The 21,304-nt window shown below is 47.0% G+C and overlaps 1 protein-coding gene across 8 annotated transcripts in view; it reads left to right on the top strand.

Annotated features, from left to right (window-relative positions):
- EGFL6 (EGF like domain multiple 6) overlaps positions 1–21,304 on the top strand; it is an 85,739-nt gene that overhangs the window by 15,501 nt on the left and 48,934 nt on the right. For 3 of the 8 annotated variants that reach the window (XM_032880186.1, XM_032880185.1, XM_032880184.1), the window contains exon 1: positions 12,980–13,085. The exons of 4 other annotated variants lie outside the window; for them this stretch is intronic. In XM_032880186.1, coding sequence (XP_032736077.1) covers positions 13,012–13,085 — 74 coding nt within the window. In that variant the 5' untranslated portion in view covers positions 12,980–13,011. Of the gene's footprint in view, positions 1–11,350; positions 11,539–12,979; positions 13,086–21,304 lie in introns of those variants that run through there. One more of the 8 variants, XM_032880187.1, reaches the window with a different exon arrangement.

Below are 21,304 nucleotides of genomic sequence, written 5' to 3'. Positions count from 1 at the left end.
CGCAATCCCCCCTCCTCTCCCAAAGTTCCCCCTCATCCCTCACCATCCCCTCTCCTCTCCCACCATCTCCCTCCTCGTCTCCCACAGTCCCCCTAGCTTTCCGTAATTTGAGTGGATTTGGTTGCCAGAGATACTTCGTTTTGTTCAAATTTAAGATCTTCTTCAGAGATAAGTGGAAATAAATTGTGATTTAAAAGAAAAAAAAAAAAACAAATTTGTTTGGACTTCCCAGCTGATGAAAGTAATGAAGACCAGAACAACAGCACCCAGGAATGTTTTAATTATCAAACTAGTGTCCCACAAATAAGGAGAACCAATGTTTTAAAAGTATTTTTTCTTTCAAATATTTAAGCTCTATTATCAGTTAACTGTGATTAGACATTAAGATTAATTAAGGGACCTTTTTCAAAAAAGGTAAAATCATGACTCTGATAAAAATGTAAGATGAGCACATGATTAAAGATTTGATTTAACTCATCCCTGTGGGAACTATTAAGATAGTACAACTAGTTCGAAGCAGAAACCAAGAACAGACACATAGAGATCAGGAAAGTTGAAATGAACTTGTAAATGGAGACGAACTGGCCTCTTCCACCGTGGGGGAAGGGAGTCACTTGACCCTCCAGGGCACAGGATGTACATGTCTATAGATAGAAATGATTCTGCATCCTTACCAGTCATCTACAACATGCAGTGAACGAGCTCAAAGACTGTGACGAGCTCGAGGCAGAAAACCAGGAAGAGTGCGATGGAAACAGCATGGTGCTTGCCATTGAAAGACAAACGTTTCTTGACACCATCATACGAAAAACGCTGTTTTGACTGAGTTCTCCCACTGGCATGGTCGTGAGTGTGGGAGATCTTATGTAGCTGAAGGATAAAACCTTAGTGGGTTTCTTTGGGAACACAGGAGGCTTTTAATAAACTTTTGCTGTTGGAAAACATTGGTAGAATTCTTCCCATCAGCACTGGCTTCCCAGTTGTCATGCTGCATAAAATGAAGTCTCCGGAAATGCATACCTCTTTGGTATGCTAACCGATACTATAACGGAGAGATTAACTCCTGTTTGACCCCAGACTCCAGCACCAGTGTTGGCTTTTTTTTTTTCTTCAAGATTTTATTTATTTATTTGACAGAAAGAGAGAGAACACAAGTAGGCAGAGAGGCAGGCAGAGAGAGGAGGAAGCAGGCTCCCCGCTAAGCGGAAAGCCCAATACGGGACTCGATCCCAGGACCCTGAGATCATGACCTGAGCTGAAGGTAGAGGCTTAACCCACTGAGACACCCAGGTGCCCCACCAGTGTTGGTTTTGAAGGAGGGCCATGGTGTGGTGGTTTGGAAGGAGCTGGCTGCCAGCCCAGCTGTGGGCTTTGGACACATCTCCGAAAAAACCATTCTGACCTTGAGGACATCTAACACTTGATGGGTTCTTACCTTGTACTGGGCACCGTTCAAAGGCCTGGGTTTGTGTTAACACTCAATTTCACGATGACCTGGGAAGTATCTTCATATTTCACAGCTGAGGAAATGAAGAAGCAAATTTAACTGCTGTCCCCCCCCCCCCAAAACTCCCAACCCCCCCCCCCCCCAGTGATACAGCCAGTGAGAGGTGGGCTTTTAAACTCAGTTCTTTAACCCAGGTCATTCACAAGGTCCTATCTAGCTCTGATTTTTACATCATAAAGTCAAAAAAATAAAGGTAGATGATACCAGATAAAATGGGATCGAGTTCATTAGAAGTTTGTTTTCCAAAACTTATCTTCCCCATTTCTTATGTCCATTTCTTTATTTTATTATTTTTTTAATTTATATATTTGACAGAGAGCAAAAGTAGGGGAAGCATCAGGCAGAGGGAGAGGGAGAGGCAGGCTCCCCACTGAGTAGGGAGCCAGACTCGGGGCTCAACCCCAGGACCCTGGGATCACGACCTGAGCCGAAGGCAGATGCCTAACTGACTGAGCCCCCCAGGTGCCCCTCATGTCCGTACCTTTATGACTAAGAATGGGAACTGGAATTCTCAGTTGGACTGGAATCAATTTGAGCTGGACAGAAGGGGAAAGGCACCAAAAAGGAATCTTTGCATAAACCATGGGTGGTGGGCTTTGACCCACTTCGTTCAGAAGTGCCATCTTAGATCTGTTGTACTGACACTCAGGTCAGAACAGGAACCTTCAAAACTGCTCATATCCCCAAAGGATTCCCATTAGTCCTTTTAGACTGGTGAGGAGACCCCGTCATTGAAAGAGAAGATTCAGCTTCACCAAGAATTAGCAGTTTCAGATCGATCATTTGATTTCTGAGTCTTAGAAGTCTGGCTCGATTTGATGTCGCAAGTACAGACGTGCAACTCTCCTGGTACAGGAAAAGAGAGGATGCTACATTCCAGGTGAGGCCAGAGCGAGGCTGCGCTTCGGCAATAGTGCTGATGTTTGGGTGACGCCCGTCAGCAGGCTCGGCTCAGGGCTCTGGTTCAACTCGTGAATCGGGAAGAAAATATTCTTAGCTTCGCTCCCGGACTGGAAGCAGAACTCAGCAATACACTGCAACACCTGTAAAGGCGTTTTCCCTCCTTTGAAGAGGAGGAGATCTCCTGCCGCTGTACGGCTGAAACTTGTACTTTTGTGCATTTCCTCATGTTGAGTGATCCTTTATCCCTCAGGACTTAGTAATGCGAAGCTTTAGACGGCTATCGTGCATGAGCTCCAATGACACATTCGAAAGGCACACATACTATAATCGACACCCCTCACCATTTATCCAAATGACGCAGAATGTTTTGCTATTTAAAAAAAATTTTTAGGGCGCCTGGGTAGCTGGCTCAGTGGGTTAAGCATCTACCTTCGGCTCAGGTCGTGATCCTGGAGTTCTGAGATTGAGTCCGGCATCGGAATCCCTGCTCAGTCTGCTTCTCCCTGTGACCCTTCCCCTTCTCATGCTCACCCGCTCGCTCGCTCACTCTCTCTCTCAAATAAATAAATAAATAAATAAAATCTTTAAAAACTATTTTTAAATGTTGCTTTAAAAAAATATGTTTTAGGGGCACCTACGTGGCTCAGTCATTGAGCATCTGCCTTCGGCTCAGGTCATGACCCAGGGTCCTGGGATCGTGTCCCTCATTGGGCTCCAGGGAGACTGCTTCTCCCTCTCCTGCTCTCCCTGCTTGTGTTCTGTCTCTTGCTGTCGATCTCTCTCTCTCTGGCAAAGGAATAAATAAAATCTTCCAAAAAAAATGTTTTAGAAAGTAGGTGCAGTTTAAAAGTCTCCAACAAAATTGGAGAGTCTAATGAAGTCAGTGGTCCATGTTTAACTCTATATACCATTTATTTAAACCACACCTACTTTCTTTTTTTTTTTTTTTAAGATTTTTAAAATTTATTTGCACAAGAGAAGGAGAGCACAAGTGGGAGAGGGAGAAGCAGACTCCGCACTCCCCACTGAGCAGGATCTCTGGGATCATAAGCTGAACCTAACGCGGACACTTAACTGACTAAGCCCCCCAGGTGTCCTGTGTCTGCTGTGTTCTATAGATAGGTGCTGGGGAAACCCTTTGAACAAAACAGCAAATAACATCAACTTTTTTTTTTTAAGATTTTATTTATTTATTTGACAGAGATCACAAGTAGGCAGAAAGGCAGGCAGAGAGAGAGAGAGGAGGAAGCAGGCTCCCTGCCGAGCAGAGAGCCCGATGCGGGACTCGATCCCAGGACCCTGAGATCATGACCTGAGCCGAAGGCAGAGGCTTAACCCACTGAGCCACCCAGGTACCCTAACATCAACTTTTTATTTTTTTAAGATTTTTATTTATTTATTTGACAGACAGAGATCACAAGTAGGCAAAGAGGCAGGCACAGAGAGAGAGAGGGAAGCAGGCTCCACGCTGAGCAGAGAGTCCCATGTGGGGCTCCATCCCAGGACCCTGGGATCATGACCTGAGCCAAAGGCAGAGGCTTAACCCACTGAGCCACCCAGGTGCCCCTAACATCAACTTTTTTTTTTTTAAAGACTTTATTTATTTATTTGACAGACAGAAATCACAAGTAGGCAGAGAGGCAGGCAGAGAGAGAGAAGGGGAAGCAGGCTCCCCGCGGAGCAGAGAGCCCGATGCGGGACTCAATCCCAGGACCCTGAGATCATGACCCGAGCCGAAAGCAGAGGCTCAACCCACTGAGCCACCCAGGTGTCCCTAACATCAACTTTTTAAGAGTAAGCTTCAAACACAAACATTTCCATCAGATCCATGTTGTATTATTAAGTCCTGAATATTAAGTCCTGAGCATATTAAGTCCTGAGCAATCATCTACAATGTTTTAGTAATTAACTTGTCTTAATAGAGCCTGATAGCAGATAGCAGACATAGAGTATCTTATTTAACATGGGGACAGATGATTTAACATCAATAAAATTTTAATACATATTTTTCTATTTAGCAGAGATACCTGTGAAATATATTGTAAGTATCATATTGTGTTTCTACCCTAAGCGTCCAGGTATAAATTCTTGTCTGTGGCATCCAAGCAGTATCAGGAGTTTGGCAAAAGAAGGAAATGCTAGAATTTACACACATCATCAATATGTCATTTAGGGAATTTATAGTGCACTTTGTTATAGTGAGAACAAATTTTAAAAGATGCATTTTCTTCATTTTCACACCATACAAATATTATACCACACCCAAAACACCATGTTTGTAAGTTCCTTAAAATGAAAGGTATGGGGCCAAGCAATGAATTTAGGATTAGATTTATGGGTTTTATCCCCTTGGTTATAGTCAGATGAGAATAAATAAGGATTGTACCAAAATGGCTGCTTACCATCTAAGGAACACCAAAGTACCTCACTGGTTTTGAAATCGACCATGGGGAACCTCGGAGCTCATATATACTGTAGAATTTATGTTAAATGGACTGAAAAGGAGATCCCCAAAGTTCAGGTGGAAGCTGTTTCTATTAGAATGCACATAGGTGTCTTTTGGGGATTTTCCCAGAGGCCAGGGGGTGAATGCAGGTAGGTTATCTGGAAGGTGATCCCAGGAAATATTAGCAAGGGAATGGGGAAGTGAGATAGGGAGGAGAAGGAAGCCGGTAAAGCATAAATAATCAGGCCAGTTTCCATTCTGAGCGTCTGGAGCTGTATCCCCCTGGGGAGCCCTGGGAGACCATACAGAGTTCTCCCAAACAAGAGATCAGGTGCCCGGGTGTTGAGTCACCAGATCCCTGTCCATCACTGGGTGAGCTGTCCTCAATGACTGTAAAACCCTCTGACAAAGAGTGGCAAGTATTCAAGGTCAACAGCCTTGACGATCAGTGGAGAGCACTGGAAAACGGGGGCAGGGGAGGGGGATGTCCTGATGGCATCTGCTAGAAAAGATTTGGAAAGTTCAACTGATGAAAATCAGCTTGGGTGACGGGAATGATGCCAATCAGGTGCCTTCATTCTTGCTCAATCTTTATGTCTTAGTCCTGCTACCATCTTAAGGCCAACCTCAGGCTGGAACTCTCTATACCTGTTTTCTCACCCGTAAAAGAGAGGCCTGGACCACGTGATCTTGAGCATTTCATCCATCTTAAGGTTCTCTGTTTGATGAAAATGGAACTCTTCTTTGCTTGAAAGGGTCAGTGCGGGCTGGCCAGACTGAGCAAAATGTAGGAGGTGGAATGTAATAGTGTTTGAGTCAGGACTCCTCTGGATAGGTCCACATAGGGTGCAGGAGATAAACACTGACTATCTCAAGTTCAAAGGAAGTATATTAGAAGAATCCAGGGACTCCTAGAGATGGAGAGCAGCATATAGATACAGTCCTCAAAGGAACAGAGGAGTCGTCAAACTAGAAATAGAGCTAGAGAGATAGTGGTATCATACATACAGGGGTAGAGAAACAGGTAGATACATAGATGATATAGTCATAGAAATAGAGATGTAAATATATAGCGATATTGTGATCTATAGATACAGAGATCTAATTATACGTATAGTGATAGAGGTCTAGTAATGGAGTTCCAGACATGTATATACAGTATTACATCATTGTGGATATATAGCGAGAAATAATTAGACATACACAGAGAGTGATAGACATGTAGTTAGAGATGTATGGATACAGGCAGATATGAATATAGTTAGAATTGTAGAGATAAAGATACTGTGATACTGGGTTACATATATGTAGCTAGATACACAGATTGTGTATATGTACAGATACAGATGTGGATACAGATACAGATGCAGGCAAACATTGATACGGGACCACCTAGTCCTTGAGCATCTGCTCCCTTTCCGCTCCGTAGCCTTGTTGCTTCCGCTCCTGCTCCCCGATCAGCCCCCTGCCATAACTTCAGCTTCGACATGGCTTGACTTGTCCCACTGCCACTCTCCGACCCTCACTGCTCACTGACTAATGACCTCAGTGGCCTTAATCCACAGTCCTGGAGAGGAAAAGCATGGCTTTTATATCCACCCCTGTCCAGTCAGCTATGGCCAAGGAGTGGTGAGTCACAGGGCACAAACTTGACTACTAAGCCTACCACGTTAGTAGGATTGTAGGATCTAGTTTTAAAACTGGGGGAGGGTGGGGCACCTGAGTGGCTCAGTCAGCCACTCACGTGACTCTGGATTTCGGCTCAGGTCATGATCTCCAGGTTGTGGGATTGAGCCCCATGTTGGGCGCCACACTCTGTGGGGAGTCTGCTTGAGATTTTGTCTCCCTCTGCCTCAGCCCCTTCTCCTGCTGGCTTGCTCTTTCTAAAATGAAATGAATATATTTTTTTAAGATTTTATTTATTTATTTTGTTTTAGCTGTTGTTACTATTTCATCACATTTGAAAACCTGTGCCCATCTGATTTTATTTGAAATATTTTATTCTACAAGAATTTTTATATCTTTTTTTAATAAATTAATCTCATTTTCTTCTCTTTTTTTTTTTTTAGATTTTATTTATTTATTTGACAGAGGAGATCACAGCAAGAGAGGGAACACAAGCAGGGGCAGTGGGAGAGGGGAAGCAGGCTTCCCGCCAAGCAGGGAGCCCGATGTGGGGCTCGATCGTAGGACCCTGGGATCGTGCCCTGAGCTGAAGGCAGACACTTAATGACTGAGCCACCCAGGCACCCCTAAATAAACTCTTTTAAAAGATAAAAGTTGGGGAGTGAATCATAAGATGTCCAAGCACCCAAAAATATGCCTACTTATTACTCCTAAGAGTGCTGGAGGTGTAGCCTTGTACTATAAGAGGGGCGCCTGGGTGGCTTAGTGGTTGAGCCTCTGCCTTTGGCTCAGGTGATGGTCTCAGGGTGCTGGGATTGGGTCCTGCATCGGGCTCTGTGCTCCGCGGGGAGCCTGCTTCCCCCTCCCCCTCTGCCTGACTCTTTGCCTACCTGTGATCTCTCTTTCTCTCTGTCCAAAAAAATCTTAAAAAAAAAAAAGAAAGAGTATGAGGACACCTGAGCAACCAATGATTCGATTTTCATTCCAGTATAGCTAACATACAGTGTGATACTAGTTTCAGGTGTACAATATAGTGATTCAGCACTCCTATACATTACTCAGTGCTCCAAGCCAAGACAATTTTCAAGATTTCCTGTTTTGTCAAAATCTTACCATCTCAAAATTGTCCTAGAAAACAGTTCATGAAAGTAGGGGATAATCCAGGAGCAGCATTTATACATACAGAACTCAAAGAATTTATCTTCTCCCTTCCTTGTTTCCGCAGCTCCCCGAAGTACTTCTGTTAGCACTTACACCAGTAATTCTAATATATTTACATGTCTGTCACCCAGGGCAAGGGATTATCTCTTATTCATCTTTACATCCCCCAAAATCACAAATGTAGTTCCAATTTCCCAGTAGTATCAGCTTTGAGTCAGCATCTGTACTTTTAAGGCCCACATCAATGGAGGTCCTCGGCTTTCACTCTCAGAAATCATTGTGTCAGATTTCCATAGGACAGAAGAGACAGACAAGCCTGGCAGGGGTATCCCAAGTTACTGCATTCCCCCGCAAGAAAGACAGAAAAGCCCTTGATGACTGAGTGCCTTAAGTTGCAAACATGAATTTAGTCAAAGTCAAGGGTGCTAACATTCACACAGTGAAATTTCATTCGCAGGCAAGAGATTTTTCTATATAGTCGTGACATTTAAAGGGTCATAGATCATAGATTCGGTCACCTAAAAATCAACAAAAGCCATGCTGATCCTCACCAGCCTATAAAATATTTGTTGTTTCTGGTGGTGAACTGACCTTACCGCGCCGAAGAATGAAGTCTGGCAGCAACATTAACCACTGGTGAATTCTGACTGCCAAATCCATGTTCTTTCCTATGTGGATACATGACCATAGATGAGACGTAACTGCTCTAAACTTCACGTGCCTCATCTGTAAAATGGCATAGTAACCTCTACCTCGTTGTCAAGAGTAAATACCCTGATATAATAATAATAATCACCCCACAAATAGCAATTTCTCTTCAATCATCAAATGGGAGGTGCTATGAGCTGGCAAAATTTGAAGAAAAATGAATCCCAGTGTTACTTTTTTCTCTCTCTCTCTCTTTTTTAAGATTTTATTTATTTATTTGACAGACGTAGAGATCACAAGTAGGCAGAGAGACAGGCAGAGAGAGGGAGGGAAGCAGGCTCCCTGCTGAGCAGAGAGCCCGACTCGGAGCTCAATCCCAGGAGCTGAGATCATGACCTGAGCTGAAGGCAGAGGCTTAACCCACTGAGCCGCCCAGGTGCCCCGCTTTTTTCTCTTTTAATCCCACCTTCATTTTTTTTCTGCTCCGCAAGAGGTGTGGTTCATTGTGTTGAAGTCCAGGCATTCTAAGGACCTTGTGTTAGCTGGCCAGCCCCGGTCTCCAGGGAAAAATAAGCTACAGACTGCCCAGTGGACACATTTCTGCCAAGTGGCCCCCATAGGGCCTGGCACTTTGTAGCTTCCAGATAAATGTCTGAGCAAGAATGGAGGGAGAGGACAAAGAAGGAAGGAAGTCAAGAGGTGGTAAAATGGAAGGGAACACTGACAGTGGTTGGGGTTTTTCTTCTGCCATCGGGCTCCAAGGACAGGATCCTTGACAGGCACAGGATGAAAAAAAGCAGTGTATACCTGAAGACACACCTTCCCATACAGAATATAGATATGTCTGCATTGAGAATCTTACATGTCTTCATTGACTTGTTTCATGGAATAAGAAACGGAAAGAAAAACAGACTGGGAAAACCCATCCATTTCTTGAACATGTCACTACAATCAACATAGGCGATGATGAATTAAGAGGTGCCATCTTCCTCTTCAGCAGGAATGGTGATCAAGAAAATGTGAAGTTCAGGTCACCTGGGTGGCTCAGTGGGTTAAGCCTCTGCCTTCAGCTCAGGTCATGATCTCAGGCCCTGGGATTCAGCCCTGCGTCGGGCTCTCTGCTTAGCAGGGAGCCGGCTTCCCTCCTTCTCTCTGCCTGTCTCTCTGCCTACTTGTGATCTCTCTCTCTGTCAAGTAAATAAAAATCTAAAAAGAAAAAAGAAAAGAAGAAAACGTGAAGTGTCTCAGGTTCCTGGGGTCAAGCCCTGTGATGGGGTGGCCTCCGCGCTCAGTGGGGAGTCTGCCTGAAGATTCTGCCCCTCTGCTCCTTGCCCCATTCACACATGCTCGTGCTCTCTCTCTTAAGGAAAAAAAAAGAAAAACGTGAAGTTTGAGGGGAGGGCCATGTGATGGAAACAGAGACATGAACTCATTCTATGTGGGGCTTTGGGCAAAGCGCTTCACACACTGGAGCTGTTTTTCCATTAGTAAAACGTTGGAGCCCGTCCAAACCAATGGTTCTCAATCTTGGTTCGCCATTAGAACCACCCTCGAAGTTTCTCTGCGTCCCTAAGCTCAAGCCATTGTTCATAAATTAGAAACTCTGGAGGTGGGGTTGGGGCGCGAGCAGTTTCAAAGCTTCCCGGATGATGTCAGTGTGCAGCTGAACTTGACAGCTACTCGTCCAGGTGATCTCTAGACTCTCATTACCGTAAGAGGTTCTCAGACAACCAGCACAGGCATCACTTGGGATGTTTTTAGTAATCAAGACACAGGCCTTACTCCAGAGCTACCCAATCAGAATATGCATTTTAACAAGACCCCCCACCCCGCCAGCTAATTTGTACCGACCTTAAAGTCTTTCATCTGATCATGCTTTGCTTCCAGCGCTGCTATTTTAATACAATTTTGGATCTCAGTGCCAGGCACAATATAAGTATGGAAAGGTCTGCATGCGTGTGACGGGCCTATATACTCCGAAGGCACAAAAATACCCCGTCACACCTGTACCACGCAGGGAGCTCCGTGAAAATAGATTGAAAACAAAAGTAGCGCCGTAAAAGGTGCAGATGATTTTATGAGATTCTGATCAAAGATTGCTTTTCCTTTGTAGAATGCAGCAAGGCCCCCTGAAGAGCCATGCTCTTCAAAGTCGGCAACGCCAGTGTGATTATTAAAAACACCTGCCTGTCCATGGCCGTTTGTATCTGGTGTCTTCTCACCTGGCCACACATCGCTTCCAGGCTCTTTCTCTGTTCCTCATGCTCCCTGACGGCATCTTTGTGCACAGCTCCCCTCGGGAGATATTAAGTGAGTTGGCCTAGGAGAGTTTGACCACTCTGGAAGTTTCCTGTCGTAACGCTCATCCCCTCTGTTAAGCCTAGAAGAGAAGTCTGCTCTGATAAAAGCAAAAAAACAGAAAACGGCATCCATCCGATAACCCAGGGCTAAGAAGCCAGAAGGCCCCCTTTGTTAGGCTACTCCTGTTTTATTAGGACTCTTGGGAGTAATGGTTTCTGTGGAAGAGGGAGTGGTCTGGATCAGCATGTTTAGGGAGAAAAACTCCTAATTGCCAATTTAATGCCATTTCTAGACATGAGGAAGCTGCGTATGTGGTGCCCTGCCCAAACTCCCCAGGGCCTTCCTGTTCTAGTAGGACTTCAACAGTCAGCATCGACAAGGCCGGGGGCTGCCTTTGGCTGTCAGCACGGCAGGCACAAGTCCCAGGATCGGTACTCTGGTGGAAGCCTTCCCGCAGTGACTGGAGGGCCGTTTTGGAGGAGCTCAAGTGCAGGGCCATGTGCTAGGCTGGCTCTGGGATGACGTGATACATACTTGCGGGTTTCCTTCCCTTCCTGATTGACTCCCCACCCCCTGCGGTGTCCTTGGGAGCTGAGGAGAAAATCACTTCCCCTCGGCCCCTTGCCTCGCGGTGTGCCTGTGGGTAAAGCCACACGAGAACACATTTTAGATTCCATTTGCTTCAAGATATTTGAAGGTACACGGTTCATACTTCATATTCTTTCCTTTCACTTTTCATATTTTCAGTAAATCAAACCCGTTTTGGTGTGAAGAATAATGGTCCGGAAGAGGTCATCGTATTACCTTATTCATGAGACTCATTTGACATCTGAGGCCGCGGAGGAGTGAGAAGATGAGAAAAAGGATTTCTAGAACAGCAGAACGCAGCGGAGAAGGGCCCTCCTTTCCAATCCCAGTTCTATACTTGTCCGTTGTATGACCTTGGGTAAGTCGCTTAACCTCTCTGACTCCGTTCCTTGACACTTCAAAAATGGGGGAACCAATGATCACTACCTAGAGTCGTGGGTGTTGGGTCAGATGATGCATGTAGATGGTTAGGACAGGGCCTGTCACTCTTCTCTAGCAACAGCTCAACGGCCTGACTGGTTTCTAACGAAGGACACTGAATCCATTAGGATACCTTCAACCATAAAACCAAAGATCCAATTAAACATGACTTAGGCCAGTAAGGAGATCCGTTATGGTGTAAATACTCTCTAGCAAGCCTCTTCCCCGTCTAAACTTCTTATATTTTCTTGGCTAGAATTAAGGCATATACCCACTATATGACCATGAATCAAGCTCATCAAGACGAACTTCCTCTTTCTTCATAGTCTTCATTTTATATCTAACCCTAGTCATAGGGGTGTTGGAGAACTATTGCCGTGTAATGGATTGTCACAATAAACCTCAGGAGCTTGGCGGCGCCGCTGACCTTGGCTGAGCTCACTCATGTATCTGTGGGTTGGACGCTCCGTTCCACCTGTTCCTCGTTCTCCTTGGGCTACAGTGCTGGCTGGGGGCACGGTCTTCTGCATCCCGGAGAGACGCTCAGGTGTCTTACAACCTACGCTTGGAACTGGCAACTTGGTTAACTTCTGCACTTCTGCCATTGGTCAAAGCAAGTCACAGCCAAGTCCGAAGAACAGTGTGGGGACTTAGGCTCTCCCCACTGTGAAACGAAAGGGTATGGATGCAGGGAAGGGGTGGAGGAGGCACCAGACACGTGTCCGCCACTAGTTTCTGCCCTGGGAATTACATTTCACTGTCGTCCGGTGGTCCCCTGTGAGTGAGCTGTTGCAAATGAGCACGGAAGGTCACGTCCGATGCAGGGGTTGCCCAGGACTTGGTGGGCTTCCAACTCCAGCAGCCCAGCCCGTGATTTGCAGTTTGTGGAAGAACACCTAGCAGAGTACGATGAGAACCGAAACGAAAGGAGTATGGAAGTGTTCTGAGCTAGCACCCTTGTTTCCTGCTTGGACTCACCCAGATTCTGAAATCCGAGCGCAGGTATCACGGAAACCTGCGGCAAAGCAGCGGTCTGCAACAGATGGCGCGACCTGGTGACTGACCAGAGGGAAGTGCTCGGAGTCTGCGGGAAGTTTCTGTGTGAGCAGAGCGCGCGGAGGAGGATGCGCGGGTCCCGCTGGAGGCGGGTCCCAGCCAGATGTGCGCGGCCCGCCCCGCCTCCCCTCGCGCGCCGGCCCCGCTGCGCCCGGAGGGGAGCTGCCGCGCGCCTCACCAGGGCGCCCCCGCCGCCCGCTGGGACCGCGCCGGGGAGGAGCCGAGGCCCCGAGCGGCCGAGGGAGAGCGGAGGAGAGCGGAGGAGGCCGGCCCGCAGCGCCCCGGGGCCCGCGACCTCCCGAGAGGGGGCTCAGAAGGAGCGGCGGGAGGCGACGGAGGGAGGCCCCGCGCGAAGATGCCGCCGCACTGGGCCCTGGCGCTCCCGCTGCTCTTCCCCTGGGTGGCAGGTGGATTAGGGAACGCGGCCAGGTGCGTGTCTGCTTCTCGCCCGGCCTGAGCTCCTCGTCGGGGCGGCCACTCTCCTTGGTCCCTCCAGGCACCCCGCGGGGATGTGCGCGCTGAGACGGGATTTCATCAGGTGCCAGGCCCCCGGCGCGCACGGGCTTTCCTCCCCGCGCCCCGTTGGCGAGGCTTGTTCCCAGCCCCTCCGCACCAGCTGCGCCCCACCTGGCGGCGTCCGGCGGTTTCTGGGGGAGGGAGGCTCTGCGCGTAGCGGGGTGGGTGCCTTCTGGCTGGGTGGTGGGCGCGCATCTACTGGGCCGGCGGGGGTGCGAGTGGCGGCGGGCGGGTGGGTTCTGTGCCTGCGTAGTTTTGTGTTTTCCGTTCTAGCTGAAGGGCACCCACTGATTGTCGCTCGCTGGTTGTGCCGGTGGACCAGGGGCAGAAACAGGGCAGCGGAGTAAGCCTTTGCTGGGCTGGGGCTGAGCCCGCTGGGAAGGGGGCTCTACTCAGTGCCTTTCTGATTAAGGTTAATGAACTGGAAAGAGGATGTGGTTGTCAGATGAAATCGAGTCCTTTTTCTTACTCTGGCAATTTGGAATCTGAAGCTGTTTCTCTACTGTTGATAAACTGGTCCGAGCCGTGAGATCAGCAAAGCCACTTGGTAAGCACAGGCATACTGGTGCCTGGCACTGTTCTAAACACTTTAGGGCTATTAACCCATTGGAGCGCCCGTAAGTTCTGTGTGATAAGTACTCGTATTATAATCCCCGCGTGGCGGAGAAGAAAAATGAGTCTCGGAGAAGTTGAATAACTTGCGCAAGGCAGCATGGCCAGTAGTAAGTGATGAAGTGGGCGTTCAAACAGGGCAGCCTGGCCTCGGTGCCTGCTCTTCTCCAGGGCATGAGGGCAGCCTTTAGGAATCAGTCACGGGAAGGGCTTTCCTGGTTCTCTGGCTGTGATCTCTTGCCTTCTGAGGTGTCGGCTGGAGAAGCGTTTCTCCTGTGGGACACTGTGGACCTTTTGCACTGGGCTGGATGGTTACTGGTTGGGGACGGTCCAAAAGCCGTCCTGTGCATGGTAGGATTTGGAGCACTGCCTGTGGCCTCCACCCACTAGTTTCCCGAAGCACCCTCTCCACCGAAACTGTCTCCGGCCCTTGCCCAAGGTGCGGGTGGGGGGCACTGACTCAGTGCCCTGCAGAGCTTTATTTAGTCAACAGTCACTGGGGAGAGCGGGCAGAGAGCCTTGGTTTGGAACAGGCTTCTGAAAGGTGAGCCTGACTATCTTTGTTTGACTTACAGGAAAAAAATCTTTCATCAGCCAGCCACAGTATTAAGGGATTTTGAAGTTCAAACAGAACAAACCTCAAACCAGGTTCTTAGAATGTAGGATCGTAAGTTTCAATTTCCTTTCCACAATAAAAATGTAAGCAGATGCAATTTGCTCATAGTCACATTCTCCTTGAACATTGGAGGCTCTTGAATTGTTAGAAAGCCCCCTTAAGAAAGACCAACTGCTTTTGGGAGGCGAGATTAGCAGTTTCCTAGCAGCCAGCAAACGGACCTCCAGGAGCTTCGCTTTCAAAGTGCCACCAAATTAAACGAAAAGCCAGAAAGCCCCCTGATAAAGCAAGAAATACTAAAATGAAGACTCCATGTGAGGCTTCTGCAGTTCTGTGGTTTTCAGGACGTGAAACGTGCTTTCTTGACACACAGTCCGCTTCCCAAGTTGGTGTGTTTATGACGAGGTAGGGTCTTCGGGAGCTGCCCGGACCCTGTGTTCCATGAGGGCCGGTACTTTTACAGAAAAGGCAAGGTGCTCACTGTTTGTTTCCTGGGGCTCCACAGCTTACAGTGAAGCTGTGACTGCTGTGTAGAGATTTCTAACATAAGCACTGGGGGTTTAAAATTTTTGTCTAAAAAATTTTTTTTTTAGATTTTTAAAAAAGATTTTATTTATTTATTTGACAGAGATCTAGTTTGCTCTCACTCTCTCTCTCTGACAAATAAATTTTTAAAAATCTTTAAAGGGGCGTCCGCAGGATCTGTGGGTGGAAAAGCACTCCTTGCGGATACCTGGACAGCGGTGGAAGTGGGCCCTTGTTCCTTGGTTCGTGAACATACTCGCTTCATCAGTACTGGAGGTATTATTTACCCCCAACTTCTTTAGCCAAGAGACGCAGACAGAGAGAGAGTGGGGGAAGCAGGCTCCCTGCTGAGCAGAGAGCCCGATGCGGGGCTCAATCCCAGGACCCTGAGATCATGACCTGAGCCAAAGGCAGAGGCTTTAACCCACTGAGCCACCCAGGCACCCCCCCGCCCTCCCCCCCGTGAAATTTTAATACAACCCTGAACCACCTTCTTTCGGCCAGCAGTGACTTTCCCGCCACTGTGCACTCGTGCTTGCACTTTGGGGCATTTCTCCTGGTTCTGGATAGTTTCTTTCATCTTGTAGGAGTGGAAATGCGACCTTGCAGGGGAGGGTTTGGCGCTCAGGGGGTGTGGGGGGGGCAGCAGAGATTAGGTGGAACCCTAGACTTTTTCAGTGCTGTTTGGGCATGGGGTCCATTGGCCAGTCTAGAATATTTATTGACCTGAATTCCCTGTCCACAGGGTTCCAGGACCTAACATTGGCATCTTTTGGCCTTGAGCACATAAGATAAATAGTAATTTTGCTATTTTTTTCACGTTTGGAGCAACACCCTATTTATAACGTATTTCTGTTATACATTTTTTTCCTCTATTCAAATAAAAGTAACATGAGATGAAGGAATGACTGGGTTTGTGCTGAGGTTCTGCACTCAGGGAGAGATGCCTGCTTTCTGTAAATCACACCTGCTTTGAGAACTGATTCCTCTCAGAGCCCCACTAAGGAAGTGCCATTGTAATAATTTCCCACAAACTTTATGGCTTTAAAAAAACAAAACACAGGTTTATTATTCTCTTATAGTTCTGGAGATCAGAAATCCAAAGTGAGTCTTAAGGGGCTAAAATTAAGGTGTTGCAGGGCTGTTCTTTCTGGAGGTTCCAGGGGAGAATCCATTCCTTGTCTCTTATAGCTTCTAGAGCCTTCCAGCAATCCTAGGCTTGCGGCCACATCACTTCAATCTCTTCTTTGTCACCTTGCCTTTTTTTTCTCTTGGTCTCCTTCCTCCCTTATCTACTACAAGAAACCTGTGATTATACCAGACCCACCCAGATAATCCAGTATGGTCTCCTTATCATAGAATCCTTAATTTGATCACATCCTCAAAGTCCCTTTTGCCATATATGGTAACATTTATAGGTTCTAAGGATTAGGTAGGATCTGGACATCTTTGAGGACGCTATTATTCAGCCTTACACAGGAAGTGAGAACTGCTTGATTTAGTTTTATGGGTTGGATCTTATTTTGAAAACATGATTTTAGTGATTTGTGAGCAGTTGAGGTATCATTCGTCTCTTATTCTTGAAACTAGAATTTGTGGGACTATCCCCAAAACTCAAGAGCTGAGTTTTTCTAGGAAATACTGACCATGAAATATTCAATTATAACATAGAAATCACTTCTGAACAACCTTATTTCAATAGTTTCATTGGTTTAGACGATACTACAATCCTGTTTATATGTGATTTATGTGCATATAGCCAAGGCTGCATAAACATTAAAATGAAGGGGCACCTGGGTGGCTCAGTGGGTTGGAGCCTCTGCCTTTGGCTTGGGTCATGATCCTGTGTTCTGGGATCGAGTCCCGCGTCTGGCTCTCTGCTCGGCGGGGAGCCTGCTTCCTCCTCTCTCTGCCTGCCTCTCTGCCTACTTATGATCTCTGTGAGATAAATAAAATTAAAAAAAAAAAAACATTAAAATGAAGATAAGCATATTACTTAGTCTTCATAAATCAGATTGGCATTCAGCAAATATTGGTGAGATTCTACTATGTGTAAACACTTTTCAGTGTGATTTCAATGACTTATCAAACCTACAAAATAGATATTGTGCCTATTTGACAGATGTTGGAATGGAGAAACTTGAAGAAGTTTGATGAATTTCCAAGAACTTTATTTGATTTGACTTTCTGCTTTAAGAGCAGTGCCATTCCAACATTCCACAGTTTTTTCTCCAAAAACATTGGATACATAAAAGCTGACGTTTTTGCAAAATGCTTTCTCATATGTTATCACCCATGATCTTGTTTTGCTTGACTCCTGCCCAGTATGACCCAGGGATGTGTATAGAAGAAGTGAGGGGTTTCTGAGGCGCCACCTTCCCAGAACCACCTCCTTCCTCTAAGTTTACATTCTCTCAGAAGCAAACTCTGAGGTCAGGATTTGAGTGTACGTGGTTTATTTGTGAGGTGACCCCAGAAAGTTCTAGTAGGGAAAGAAGTACTATGGAAATTAATAAAAGTTGTCACTGTGATTCAGTCCTGCTGGGGAATTCTAGAAGACAGTAAGATACAAACCTCAGAGCTAACCAGCCCTGAAGGCAAGGGAGCTGAGGTATTTATACTCCCATCAGTCATTGCTTGAAGGCTTCTAAGGAGGGACAACGTAATAGAGGTCTTAGGACTTAGAAGGAGCAAACAGATACTGAGGTACCACTTGCATTGTCAGTCGTGTGTATATTATGGATCAGATCCCATTTACAGATAAATAAACTAAGTTTCAAAAGATTAAACAATTAAGTGGTTTGCCTGAACTATCACCATGAACAGGTGGTGGATTCAAAAGCCATGGCTGTCTCCCAAGGACAATTAGATTACTTCCCATGGGGTGGCTTGTCCAGATTAATCAGCAGTACTTCCGGTTTTGTCCGTTAACTTGCTGGGTCTCAACATACTGGTTCCAATAACCTGTTTTAAATCTGAAGGTCTTGGGGCACCTGGGTGGCTCAGTGGTTAAAGCCTCTGCCTTTGGCTCGGGTCATGATCCCAGGGACCTGGGATCGAGCCCCGCATCGGGCTGTCTGCTCAGCAGGGAGCCTGCCTCCTCTTCTTTCTTTCTCTCTCTGCCTGCCTCTCTGCCTACTTGTGATCTGTCAAATAAACAAATAAAAATCTTTTAAAAAAATAAATAAATAAAAAATAAATCTGAAGGTCTTGCTTATGAAAACAAACAAAAGGCAAAAAAACCCAATATTCTAAACCTAGTTAAAATTAAATCACTTTAGGTTCAACATAATTGAACAAATGACGTGCCCAGACAGTCTCCTGGATTCTGGAGATTCATATCTATGTGCTGCCCCTGCTAAGCAACTTGGGAGGGCGGGCAACATACCGGTCTTCTTTGGTAAGTGAGGTGCAGGGCAAGGGTTGTAACTCTAGCTCCTAGCGCAGTTCCTGGCACATAGTAGGTGTTGAACAAAAAAACTTGGTGCATTAACGAAGGCTTCCTTCTCTGGTGGAGAGGCAAATAATGTTAGTTACATATAAATAATGTGTGTTTATACCTCTACATATAAGCATTCAAAGGAATAAATATGTATATTTATGTTTTTACATATTACACTTGACCTATAACAGGTGTGAACTACATGGGTCCACTTATGCATGTTTTTTTTTTTATAGTACAGCTCTGTGAATGTATTTTCTCTTCCTTCTGGTTTCCTTAATCACATTTCCCTTTCTGTACCTTACTTTATTGGAAGAATGCCGTATATGATACATATACAAAATATGGGTGAATCAGGTGTTTTCTGTTACTGGTACAGCTTCCAGTCAACAGTAAACTTTTGGTAGTTACATTGCGGGGGAGTCAAAAGTTACACAAGGACCTTTGACTGTGCCAGGGGTCGGCTGCCCTAACTCCCATGTTGTTCACTGATCCACTGTGTATGTCCACATGTATATATGCATGTAAAACTGTGTGTGTGTGTACAGAGAGAACATATAGATCATATGAACCGTTCCATAGCAATTAGATAAGAGAAATTGAGTCTGCATGGGTCAGTCAGGGAAAGTGGAGGACAGGAGATGACGTTGAAACTGTCCTTGTGGAATGAATATGAACCCGCCCAATACAAAACAGAGGGGAGAAGGCACGTGTTACAGTGCTTACTTTCGAGCAGCTACTGCATAGGAATAAATATACGGCTGGCTGGGTCGATACACAGCTGCAAAAGGGACGCAAAAGGAAGGCTTTGGCTCCAGACAGGAAGTGCACTGGCCGGCATCTGGGGGCACCAACCCAGTGACAGCCAAGAAGGTGAGCTGGAAGCAGGCTGCGATGAGCCCTGTGTGTTGAACCAAGGAGCTCGGGCTTTGTTCTGAGAGTGGAGAGTAGAGCAGGGCGTTGCAGGCGGTGTTGTATAGAGATAACCCCATGGTGACCAATTCACGCTCACAATGATCCCGCAGTCGCACCAAATTATCTTTAAGGTACTGCACAAGAGTTTAGTGAAATTGGCAGCCTTTTTCCGTTCCGAAGGTAGACACTGTCCGTGTACTTAGAATCCACGGTAGCTCAGACGGGATGAACACAAATGCAGAATTAAAACTCAGCACACCACAGCAGTACCCATCCTTACGAAGACCATTCCCTTTGCTCCATTTCCGGGCACTGCATGTGGCCATTCAACAAAATACTCCAAAGCTCAGAGATTTAAAACAACGTTTATTCACTACCCCTCACTGTTTCTGTGCGCCTGGAATTCCCGAGCACTTTAGCTGGACGGGGAGCTTGGGGTTTTTCACGAGGCTGCGGCCAAGTCATTGGCCAAAGCTGTAGTCCTCCAAAGGCCTGACCTGGGGGCTCTACCTGCAAGGCGGCAAGCTCACTGGCTTGGGCAGGAGACCTCAGCCCCTCACTGGCTCCTGGCAGGAAGCCTCAGCTCCTCGTCTCATGGAGCGCCCCGTGGGGCTGCTTGAGTGTCCTCGTGGCCCGGCAGCAGACTTCACATCGCAAGAACTCGGGGACAGAGAAGGTGAGAGTAGCTCTGCCATCTGTGCCCTGATCTTGGGAGTTACCCTCCATCCACCCCCACCGCGGCCCCTTCCCGTGAAGCCAGGAGATCAGTCCAGTCCCATGTCCGGAGAGGGGAATTAGGCTTCAGCCCTTGCAAGGTGGATTTTTTTTTTTTTAAAGATTTTATTTATTCATTTGACAGAGATCACAGGTAGGCAGAGAGGCAGGCAGAGAGAGGAGGAAGCAGGCTCCCTGCTGAGAAGAGAGCCCGATGCGGGGCTCGATCCCAGGACTCTGGGATCATGGCCTGAGCCGAAGGCAGAGGCTTTAACCCACTGAGCCACCCAGGTGCCCCTGCAAGGTGGATTATCAAAGAATTTGCGTGCATATTTTAAAACCACATCACACCTTCTGGTTTTCCTTCTCAGCCTCTTTTCCCAGGCTCCGTTTCCACAGAGTGCTGTCTCTGACCCCATTTCCTATTTTTTTCCCTGCCGTCCTACGTGTAGGTGGCTTCAAAGTGGGGCTCTCCAGCCCCACACTATGCCCGCTGTGTTCTTCACGGGGCCATTGGAATGTCCCACCCAGCTTCAGACGTCCCAAACTGCACTCCAGATCAGCTCTCCAGAGCTCACTGCCCCCATCTCACCTATCCTCCCTGTTCCAGGACAAACAGTGTCCAAACTGGTTGAAGTAAAAAACCTGGGCATCCTTCCTGGCAACTCACTCTTCTCCCCGCTCGTATTCACTCTGGCACTAAATCCTATCGCAGACCAAGCCTCAAGCCCGTCTGCTCCTCTCTCTTGTGCCTGCCACCAGCCGACCGTGCACCATCATCCCTCACCTGAACCCCCACGATAGCTCCCCTAGCTGCTGCTTTTGCCCCCTCTAGTTCATGTTCCAGAGGGGTTCCTCTTAAAACTTAAATCACATCATGTTAGCCATCTCCTCAAAGCCTTTCAGTGACTTTGTATTGGGTTCCAAATAAGATCTGTTCTATTTAAGATGGCATAAAAGGCCGTGTGGGTCTGGCATTGCCCATTTCTCTAACTCCCCATTTTCTGTCATTCCCCACCGTGCTCACTGTGGATGGACACTAAAGGAGCAGCCTGGAGGACACTTGCTTTATCGACTACCTTCTCTTCCTCATCTCACTTCCCCCCCCCCCCCCCCCCATGTGCCTTTACCTCATAGACAAACCGCTCACGTTCACCTCCTTGTCTCAGTCTGCTTCTGGGGGAGCCCACACTAAGACCTCGCCATGCCAGATTTCCACCCAACTCCTTAGTGTGGAGGGTAAGCGAGAGAAACAGGAAGCGAGGGAGGGTGCTGAGTTTTGCTCTACCGTTGACGACATGGGAAATT

This window comes from Lontra canadensis, unplaced genomic scaffold (genome assembly GCF_010015895.1).
Source record: "Lontra canadensis isolate GAN:19392208 unplaced genomic scaffold, GSC_riverotter_1.0 scaffold68, whole genome shotgun sequence".
Taxonomy (NCBI): domain Eukaryota; kingdom Metazoa; phylum Chordata; class Mammalia; order Carnivora; family Mustelidae; genus Lontra; species Lontra canadensis.
Note: the sequence above shows the minus strand (reverse complement) of the source record. Positions and strands in the feature narration are given on the sequence as shown.